We start from the raw sequence: 11,715 nt of genomic DNA, 5'->3' as shown, positions 1-11,715 counted from the left end.
CGTCCTATACCTGTAAACTTGTCTTTGATTAGTTCACCAACTACCGCAACCGTTGCTTGTTTATGGTCATGATTTAAAATTCCAATAGAACATGTGTGCGACCACATATACTTCGTGATCTTAAATATGTCACACCCTGGAATTTTCACTGCACGAAGACTCCACTTACAACTATCCTCTATACATTTGACAATAAACAAAGACTTAGCTTACTTCCTTACCTTATATTCAAGTTATTGTTTATGGACAGAATAGACAATCTCATTTTTAAATCACTCTTAAGAAGAAAAAAAAATTGACCAACTTCAACATCTGTCTCAGATGAAGAGGTACCAGACATAATCAATTTCCCTCTACGACATGAATACATGGAATTCAATCCTGTTGATCCCTCAGTAACAGCCACTATAGGTCTATGCACCTCTAAAGGACCACAATTTATAGAATTCAATTCTACTGATCTTTCATTATCAACTACGGAAGGATCACGCTCTTCTGAAGGACATAATCCATAAAATTCAAGCCTGTTGATCTCTTATTACCAAGCACAGGTCTGTTACATTGAGTTTCTTTTTCCAAGTCCACTGCATGAATGTTGTCATTGTCTATTGATAATGTTGATGGTTGAGTGTTCATAGACAATGAAATATCACCCTCTTCTCGGTTAAGCTCATATGGTACCTCGTATTGTCTATCTACACCTGTACCATCATGACTCATATTCACATGTTCTCCGTGGTATGATTTTAGCGTTACATATAGATGAACTCTAGAAAGATCGTCCCAGAGAAGATGGAAGTGAACATCACCGTCATTCCGTATGTACTATGGAGGGGCTTCAAGGTCAAGCTTATATTTAACTCTCATAACAACATCAAACTCTGAGCAACTTACATTTGCAACCTTGTAAATGTGAGTTTTAAGTTCTTCATACTTCAAGTTAATAGGCACAACGATTCCTGTTAGCTGGCCTCCAACATACAAATTTTGGTTCTCATCCCAATGACCTCCGTATCGAATTAGTACACACTTTTTTGTCATCCTACAAAGCAAGAGAACATTTTTTATTAAGCAGATAGTAATACACATGGATCTTTCTCGCTCCCGTGACTCTCGCTCTCGTTCTTGTTGTATCTCACTCTCACGTTGTCGCTCAATTTCGCTTTCTCCACTTTCCTCGTTGTCGCTCTCTCTCTCCACCTTTCTCATTGTCGCTCTTTCTCACACCCCTTTCGTTATGCTATTTACATTGTCTATTTACATACCTTTTCTGAGACCACGTTTTTACAAATACCAATGAAACCAAGTTCAAGAAAAGTCTGTCCCATTCTGAAAACTCCATTTGGTTCCGAAAAACTCCGTTTTGGAAAACCTCGTTCAATAAATCTCCGTCCAATAAAATGACAGCTCAAACGAAGTTTAGATTTTAAAGAAATCACCATTACATATTGGCTGTGTATTAACTATTTTAAGTTGTAGATAGATTTCGTGAAAATTGTCAAATAAATCATACAGTGACAAACAATTAGCGAGAGCGAGACAGTTATCAGGGGCAATTTTTATAATCTCATACCATGATAACTAAGCATCAATTGACAGTTTTTTTTAAAAAAAATGATCATTTGACATTATGAGCCTAGATATTAGGTCATTGGCCCAAATTTCTCATATATTTATTACTTTTATGCCAGTTTAAATTTATTGCTTTCTATTATTGGGAGTTTGTTTAGTATATTTAACGAGTTTTTTTTTTTTTTTTTAATTACTCAGGTCTAACAAATGTTGGATTTGTACTAAGTTAGTGTCTGAGGCACACTCAAACCAAAGTGTCCAACTTAAAAGTGAATTTAATGGGAAAGTATCTTTAACTTAAAGAGATTTTTGAAGGAACTTCAGGCCTTGTTGAGATTTGAGAAGAGGGAATCCACTACCTAAGGTAGAAGAAAAAAAAAATTCAATGGTGTCTGTTTCATATAGCATATTTAGAAGTGATCATAAAATTATTATTTTGCCACTTTCAAAATCATTTGAAAAATGTTTTTAAGGGCATATTTGACAATGATTTTGAAATAGTTAAAATCACTTTTCTTATTTTCAAAAATATTTTAAAACATGCTTTCAACCATTCAAAATCAATTTTGATAATATGAAAATTGCATTTTGAATGTGAAACTGAATATAAAACAATATTGAGTGATTAAAGGTATGTTTATTGTTTTAAAGTGATTCGAAATTATGATTTTAATAATTTTAATATTATTCTCAAACATACACAATCATTCCAAATGAATGAAATATATATCTAAAAGTTGTCGATGAGAAAAGTATTATTCTACTACCTATCCACTTATAAAATATGAATAAATGAAAAAAAAAAAAAAAAAAAGTTAAGAAATGCGTGGGCTCACAACGGCGTGCGCATCCGCCATAAACTAGCTAGTGTGGGTGGTCATTGGTCAACTTTGATGCCTTAACCTTAAGTTGTTGAATTTTAGCTATAAATGTAAATATATTATAATTTCATTTTCCTCTCTTTTTGTTTTCCCCTACTTTTGAAACTTCCTTCACCCACTTTTTCTTTCCTTTTGTTTTCCTCCTTCTATGTTATACATTTCTTTCCACCTAATGTATAGATGAAATTTATTGAATGTCCTCTTACCATTCGAACAAACTTCTTATCTCGATTTGTTGATCTTTTTATGGTTGTTCTCGTATATTATGTGTGTACAAACATAGTTTGGGTCGAAAGAATTATTGTATATCTCTAAAGTTTGGAAGTTGTATCATTTAAACTTTAAATTACTCATCATATGAATTAAAGTTTAAATCTTTATAGGTGGATTGATTTAGCAACAACTCTCTTTATAGATGGATTGATTCAGCAACAACTTTTCATGATCATGACGTGTTTTTCGTCTTCTTACATCCCTCTACTTCTCTACTAATTTAGGAAAAAGAATCTAATTTTTTATGACTGAATTAGAGTTTGTTTGGGTGAAACTAGAGAAAAAAATATTTTGAGGAAAAATATTTTTATTTAATCTCTTTTTATAAAAATGGTTTATTCGAAGAGTTTGATATCGATATTAAATATCTATAGATCTTTCCAACATCTTTTATTAATGCTTGTAAAACATAAAAATGTTATCTATTTAGTCCAATATGAACAGTAATCCTAATAACAATATACATAACTTAGTTTGAGAGTAAAAACAACTCAAATACTAATCTAAATAAATTTTATAAAATTCGTGATTTACAGAAATATCCATTGATATCGATATTTTGTTGAAATCGTAAAATTGAAATGTCAATATCGATATTTTAATCCTTGGTTAAGACCAAACCAAGGTCGCCATTTAAGGTTGGGAAAGTTACAATCTTCCAATTCCCAAGATGCAAACACATTTGAAAAATGTTTCAAAAGTTATTTTGAGCAATTGTTAATTACTTCAATTTTTTTTTTTCTAAAATGACTTATTTTCAAAATTAAACACTTGAAAAATTGAACAAAGTACACATTTTTACTATCATGAAGTGTTTTTTGTCTTCTTGCATCATTTTATTTTTCTCAACTAATTTTGAAAGAATTATGTGATCAACTTTGTTTGTCACTTATTCTATATAGATCAAGTGAAAACAGGTATAAATGATTAACGATTCACTAAATCAATTCATTTATGAAAATTTAGGATTTAAGTAAATACAATTAAAATTAGTGAGTTACTGCATTTAAAACCCCAAAGTAAATAATTGTATCGATTAATGTCTTAAATTTTCACAACCGAATTAGTTTGGTAGCTGTTTTTCCAGTCATCGTTTTTTTAAAACTTGTTGCATTTCTCTATTTTCTTTACTTAGAAAAAATTGTATAGATCAAGTGAGAATAAGTATAAATTATCAACAACTAGTTTAAATTAATTTACTTGAGAAAATTTAAGGTATAAACCGATATAATTATTAGTTTTTGGATTTAATGGATAAAATCCACATTTTACTTCTTGACAAGTATGTATGGATCAATACCACCTCTTGTTATGTGCTAAAAAATGATTTTCTTTTCCGAAAAATTAAAATCCCTTTTAGTAGTCATGTGGCTTTTTTGTTTTTACTTTTGAAAATTAAGTCTATTTCATCCACATTTCTTACAATAATTTGCATCTTTTTAAGTATAATTATTGAACTTTTAGTCAAATTTCAAAAACAAAAACACTTTTTTCCTCAAAATTTGGCTTGATTTTTTAAATCATTTGTGAAAAATAGATAATGAAAAAAGAAATTTGGATGTGAAAGTAATATTTATAGATTTAATTTTAAAAAAACAAAAACAAAAAATAAAATAATTACTCAACGTAGGATAAATAAATGGTAAATTTGACTTTTAGACCAAGAAAGAGAAAAGTTGATTTAGAAGAAAAAGTAAATGTTTTTTTTTCTTTTCTTTTTTTTTTAAGCAGGAAGGAAACTCCAAAACTTGCCAAATGGGATTTGCACAAACTTTCCCTCGACGTCATTATAAACTCATCTTTAGACGCATTCAAGCCCAAAACAGAGGCGAATGAACATGGAACGAAGCACCCATTTTCCCAATCCAAACCCTCCATTTCTGCGTTATTTCGAATCTTCTTTATATCATTTCATCTCCCTTCAATGGCTTCCACAAACCACATAACTCAAAAAACCACTCCATCCCCATAATTCCACTTTACTTAAAACTTCCGTTTTTCTCTGTTCCATGGCGACCCACCAAACCAGACCACCTTCTACGCCTTATTCACCTCTAAACGAGCAACAAGATGACCTTCAAGACGTCGACGAGGCTGTTCCCTCAAATGGGTGTGGCTGTTTTCGGCTGTTCGGGTTCGGATTCAATCGGAACGGGAATTACGAACCTAGAAATCTTCTGCAACAGAAACAGGGGCGGGAAGAGGAGAGTTGGATGGTGAGGAAATTGAAGAAGATGAAAGAGGTTTCGGAAATGGTGGCTGGACCGAAATGGAAGAATTTCGTTAGAAAAATGGGTGGGTATTTGAAAGGGAAGAAACAGAGGAACAGATTTCAGTATGACCCAGAAAGCTATGCTCTGAATTTCGATGGCGGTTTTGATGGAGAAGAAGATGAACATCATCCGCCAATTGGGTTTTCTTCGAGGTTTGCTGTGCCTTTGGCTTCTAGGGAACAACATTGAAGGAATTAATTGACTGATTCATTGTGATTGTTAATTGTTTGGATTGATTCATTCTTGTGATGTTAATTATATATAAGCATATCATGTGTTATTTGTTATTGTGTGCATATATATATTGAGAAACTTCAAAATTTTTGTACGACCTAAATTTCACGAATGAAATATCTTTTGATCTCGATTTTGAAAATAAAAATGTATAGCTTTTTTTTTTTTCCCCTCGTATTTGTGCTCCCCTTCTACTAATCCAATACAAGAGCATTCATATGCTAAAGTTCTGCCTTCCTCACTCTCTTGTGTTTGCATTCAGGCTCACCACTCTGGAAAAGAGCAAGGCGAGTGGTCAATAAAAGATTATCATTCATTGTTTTCAAAATTTGAGCTAAACGATATTTTAGACGTGAAATTTGAGTCATTCATACAAAAATCCTGGACATTTGGTCTATTGGTTCGTTCATTCTTCTTTTTCTTGTTCTTCATCGACAACTTGGTTTTGTATTAATGGAATTTGTGCTTGAAAAGGATACAAAATGAAATGTTGTTAATAATGGCATTAGAAACTAAACTTTTTCAGTTTGTCTCTTAAAATTGATGTTCAACACATCTATTGATTTGGAAATTTTCCTGTTTGAAACTTCTATAAGACAGTGAGCCAGGTAGTTAGGGAAGGAAAGTGACTCAAAGGTTTAGTTTCTAAATTTTGCAATAATAACATTTTTGTTTTGGTTTGATGATTTTTGGGCATGAAAGTCGAAGCCTAAGATTATTTGATGTATGAGATTTCCTCATGTATCGAACAACCTTGCCAATCATACCTAAATAATGGGTACTAAATTTAATCTGTGATAGTTGTGGAAGAATTGGGTGAGTTGCCAACAAGAGCGTAGCTTAACTGGCATAATGCTTGTACTATTGACTTCAAGGTTTAAGGTTCGATTCCCTCATCCCACATTTTAATTACAATACCTTAAAAAAAAAAAAAATTGGATGAGTTGGAGTAATGTTATCCTTGTTTTGTTCAAGAAGTTCTCAAATCCACTGGGAGCTCCATAACTTCTTAACATCAATTCCATGACCTATTAACTTCTTACACGGTGGGCCTCATGATTAAACAACTTTATTTCTTGTCCCAAACACTCTTTTAAGGCTTCTTTTCTTTACCAATAATGAGGAAATTCGAGATAAAAAATTCACTTTACGTATCCTTTGTTGTGTTGGGGTTTGATGTTTACTAATGTTCCCATGTTGATTGAGTGTACTTCATAAGTTCATTCATTATATTGAAATCACATCTTTTTATGAAAGAAAGATGCACATCTTTATTTTTCAATCTCAAAAGAATAACAACTTGACACGAGTAGGCATAAAATTGAGATAAGGTAAGAAAACACATCATTGGCTCGAGAGATCACTTGAAACAAGAGGTGCAAGTTGTTGAAGTTGTTTGTGGTTCATGCATTTATAATCTTCTCCTTATCGTGTGTGTAACTCGTTTTTTTTTTATCTAACTTAAATATAGTTTAATTAGTGTCTTTGATTAAGATGTTAGAGCTCTGAATATGTATCCTTCGGGATGTTGGGTTTGAACTAAAAAAAACCCATTTGGGTTTGAAAGATATGAGTTCCAATTTCAATCTATGGAGTCTTATTTTGTTAGAGTGGTTTGATATTATTAGCTTTTATTTGTTTGGATTGGTAAGAGGTGAGACAAAAAGTCAGTTGGAGAGTTAGAGAGATTGATGCGAAAGGTGGACTCTACAGCTGGCTAGCTTAATTACAAATTCGGTTATTAGATTGTATTACGAGAAATTGTCCAAAATAACTTCATTTACTTTTCACTTCTAAAAAATAGCATGCTTTCTGAATACTTTGATATAATAGTTTTTCTCAAGTCTTCTCAGATGATATTGAGCCTGAGATTGTGTTGTTTTTTTTAATGTTTGAATTTTCCAAGTCGATTGATGGAAAAGCAATTATATGAATATGCCCTTAGTAATAAAAATATTATCGTATTATTATAATATCCCATTTTTTGAGAAACCTAACGATTGGTTTGCTCAACAAGTTTCATAAACATTTACCCAAAATTTTTCCTAGTGTTTGGAAGTCCTCAAACCTTCATACATCTTTTTGTATACGATCAAGAAAAACAAGGTGTATATATATACTATCTTTTGTAATTGTGCTTTAGTTGTTATTTGCATGCTGTTGAGCCCAATAATTTATGTTTTCGTGGTTGCTCACCTAATCTCACTAGAAATTCAATAATCTTGACCGCGATTGATTATTTTTACCCCGAGATTTAATGTAGGGTTTGAAATCTCGAGTGAGATATTTATATAGATGCACCAAGATTACCAGTCTCCTCGAGATTTTGAATGATTTTATCAACATTTTTGTACATGTGTAAGCTTTTTTTTCAGGGATACCTCGTATATTTGTTTGTTTTGGGGGTGAATGGAAGGAAGATGAGAAAGAATATATAAGGGGTCAATTGAAAAGGTTGATTGTGTTAGGGTTGATGCCCTAAATCTCGTAGGGTCTTGTAGTTTGTAATTATATTGTACAAACTTTTTGTTTATTTAATAAAATATGAGATGTTATACTTGACTTAGTAGCATTAAACCCATAAACCAATAAACTAACATCCAATGATATCTTCTGTAGTTTAAAAATGTATGTAGAGACATACAGGTGGATCATGTCTAAGTTGTAACCTAAATGGTTTATAGTAGATGAATAAGGCTGGATACCTTATCCTAGTGACACTACGAGTATGACCCGCTTTATAGATGTTACAATTATTGTAAAGTGCTACAAATTATATGATCCTGATCATTCATGTGGAGACATGTGAGCGAACGTATTCTATACAAAGAAGTTTGTATAAGATCGAACCACGAAATGACAAGTCTCATTATATAACACCATTCATAAGAGAGACTTACATTTCACCAAAATGACCATAGGTGACATGACCTGAATCCTGAGAGAGTTGTGAACTCCAGCCTATAAAGGCGGTCCTTTGATTTGTATGGGTGAAAGTGGCGAGATCATCGACTCAACAAGCCTACCATTTTGGGGATTCGTCTGATTGAGGAGTTGGGAACACAGCTACACAAGATGGAATTTACTCCTTCCCTGAGGTCGGGGTAAGTAAATGTATTGCTCCCTTAGGGGCTGATTCCGGGTTCGGTCATAGTTGGACTATGATTTATTGTTCATTAGAGAGATCAGTGGTACTTAAGGAATTAGATGTAACTACAGGGGCAAAACAGTAATTTTGGCCTAGTTGTACTTACGAGCAATTTGTGAAGGGTCATCACGCTATTGATTGGTTATATTCAATGGATACAGAAATATATATATAGTGCGAAGAGTGCAGTTGTCGATCTTTAGTGGAGTGCCCGATAGTTAATGGATGTTGAATAATTAATTAAACTTGAATAATATAATTAGGAGTTTAATTAATTATTCATGTACCGTTGAAGTTTCAAGCTACAGGTCCATGAGATCCTCTCTGTAGCTCAACAAGGATTAAATGAGAATCAATTTTGGATTAATTTGAATGTTCAAATTAATTGAGGGAATTAATTATATGTGATATAATTAATTTAATTTAATTGTATTTGATATAGTTACTATAATATATATGATATATGATATATTATAATATAAAGTTTATTTGAGAGGAAATAAATATTTGAATATGATTCAAATATTAGTACTGTGAATTTAATTCATATAATTAAATTTAGTATAAATGTGATTTATATTAAATACAATGCATTAATGAGGGAATAAAAATTATAAATTATACTGTATTTGATACAATATTAAACTATAGATTATATGTTATATGATTTAATATGTATTATATGATAAATTGGTAATTATATAAATATATATTAATGTTTCATTAAAATAATTTTTTATTTTATTTTTGAAAATTATTTTGGTAGGGAGTTGTAACTCCCTTCCCCTTTTTCTCTCTACAATGTGCAAGAGTGAGGGGAGTGCAGAGTTGTTGGTTATCACCTTCTTCTTCTCTCTAGAGTTTGACAGAGAGGTATACATAATTTCTCTGAGAAAAGTTCTCAGTTCTTCCCCTCTACCTCTTAAAAACTCTTATTTTTCCCTCTCTTCCAAAATACCAAGAGTCTACAACTCCTTGGATTCTTATCCTAGAGAATACAGGAGAAGCTTTCATGGTGGTGGCCAAATTAGGGTTTCGAGTTCGTGGCCATTTTGGAGAAGGAATCATACGTGAAGATTAAATCTTCAAAGGTATGTCTCTTTATCTCTCTTTTCTCTTTTTCATCATAAGCATGCTGTAAAATTTTATTTTGATGCATAATGTTTCTTATTTGTTTTCTATAAAATTCACATTCTGTAAAAATTGGAATTTGGGTCTGATCTCCGCTTCCGCTCCGAATCTTAATCGGTTCCTTTAGATTGTCGACATTGGAATAAAGTATGAGGAGTTTTTACGGGAAATATATAGAATCAGTGGGATAAATTTCGTTGAGTTTGAATTGGTTATAAGGTGTTTGTACAATGTCAGACCGAATGTATCTGCCTTTGTGATCAGTAATCAAGAAAATCTTCATTTTTCTTAATTGGTGACAATGTGTCTCAAGTGGCTCTTTTAAGATCGAAGTTACCAGTAGTAGTCCATAAATCTAGGAGTACGATATCGTCATATCCAGTTCAAATGGCCCAAAATGTTCCATCATTCGCATTTGAACTTGATTTTATTCCTGAATATAATATGGGTTCCAATGAGATGTGGCCATTAAGTTCATTGAATAATAATGTATGTCTGTTAGATTTGGGAGACGATACGGATGGGTTTTTTAACAGGATATATGTGGACCTATTTGAGGATGTTGTTAACGATGAGATTGTATATGAAGTGGACATGTTAGTGGATTTTGATGTCGACATTAATGTGGAGGATTTAGATATATTTGAGGCGATTGTCAATGTTGATCATGTGGACTCGTTGAATGACCAAAACCCAATGACCACGAAGGTTGAATTAATGTTGAATGTAAAATCAAGGGTTGATGGGGAACCATTTGGTGATAGTAACCCAACGACCGATGGTGAGCAGTGTACAGATTCAATAACAAGTGGTGAACCCAGTGTCAGCCATCAAGAGGAAGCATATTGAAAAATTAATGGTGGGCACCATCGTTGTCACATCCGAGTCTACTATAGAAGATGTCTAGGTTGGTAATATGTTTTTAAGCAAAAAAGGTTTGGCTAAGAAATTGTTTGTTTTTGTCATTAGGGAGAACTTCCAATATTGTGTCGATAAATCTATTAAGAAGTTATATATTGTAAGATGTGTAGAATCGACTTGCCAATGGAAGGCAAGAGCCATTGAAATGACAGAATCTGAAATGTTCAAAATTACTTAATGTGTTAGCGCCCACACATGCCATAAGATATTAAGAAAACAAGATCATAAACAAGTTAAGAGCTAGGTTATAACTGGACTGATTAAGTCGAAATACCAGGATATTAGTCATGGTTATTAATTGAAGAAAATCATTCCAGACTTTTGCAAGGAATGCGGGCTAGATATTAGTTACAGGACCAGGGAAGCTGTGTTGTCCTTAAAGAGAGGGTCCCCTAGGGAGTCATTCTGTTTGTTACCATGGTATGAGAAGCGTTGAAGATTTCCAATCCTAGTATCTAATATGATTAAAGACTAATCCTAATGGGTATTTTAAGTACATGTATATGATACTTAAGGATGCGATCAGAAGTCTTCTAAATTGCATCAGGCCAGTCATTGTGGTTGATGTTGCACACATGAAAGGGAAGTATAAAGGTATTATGCTCGTAGAGGTGTCACTTAATGCTAATAAGCAAATATACCTGCTTTCTTTTGATTTGGGGATAAGGAAAACAATGATTTGAACGAGAAGACTTGCATGTGTGGCAAGTTTTATTACTATGAGATCCTTTGTTTGCATGCTCTCACCACTTGTCGGGTTAAGAGTATTGATCCATACAGTTTATGCTCTAGTGCATATACTGTTACAAACTACTTGACTAGTTATGCAGAGCCTATATTCCCTGTTTGTACGCATCATAATGGAAACATCACACAGGTTTGTTGATAGAATAGTCTTACCTCCCAGGGTTGTTGGAACAGTTGGTTGTCGTCCAATTATACGAATCCCATCAAACGATGAAATACAGAAACAGATTCACAAGTGTACTCGATGTCACAACGTTGGGCACAATCGAAAGACATGTCAAGCTAAGATTATAAAGAACGATTAAAGTCATTTACTATAGTACTATTTCTTTTTTATTTTTCTTTTGGACTATGTAAAGAATTTATATTCAGTTTCTTTTGAAATTTAAAGTCTTTTGTTCACTCTCGATCAATTTCGGTCAAAATTAACGTTGATAATGAAAATAGATATAAATCTGAGTCATCTTAGGCCAAATTGTCCCCAAGATTGAAAATAGAAGGTTCTAATGTTAAAATCTCGGGCAATCTCGGGGAA

At 32.6% G+C, this 11,715-nt stretch overlaps 1 protein-coding gene across 1 annotated transcript; it reads left to right on the top strand.

Moving 5' to 3' along the window:
• The first annotated feature begins 4,485 nt into the window (after positions 1-4,485).
• On the top strand, positions 4,486-5,381 carry LOC120069255 (uncharacterized). Its single transcript, XM_039020973.2, has one exon. It carries the CDS (start codon positions 4,736-4,738, stop codon positions 5,186-5,188), a length of 453 nt encoding a protein of 150 aa, XP_038876901.1. The 5' UTR covers positions 4,486-4,735; the 3' UTR covers positions 5,189-5,381.
• The last annotated feature ends 6,334 nt before the right edge of the window (positions 5,382-11,715 follow it).

Source organism: Benincasa hispida, chromosome 2 (genome assembly GCF_027475165.1).
Source record: "Benincasa hispida cultivar pf3 chromosome 2, pf3_genome.v1.1, whole genome shotgun sequence".
In the NCBI taxonomy this organism is placed as follows: domain Eukaryota; kingdom Viridiplantae; phylum Streptophyta; class Magnoliopsida; order Cucurbitales; family Cucurbitaceae; genus Benincasa; species Benincasa hispida.
This window is presented reverse-complemented; position numbering and strand designations above follow the sequence as displayed.

Coding starts and splice junctions, on each gene's coding strand:
- LOC120069255 (XM_039020973.2), top strand. CDS start 4,736: ATGGCGACCCACCAAACCAGACCACCTTCTACGCCTTATTCACCTCTA.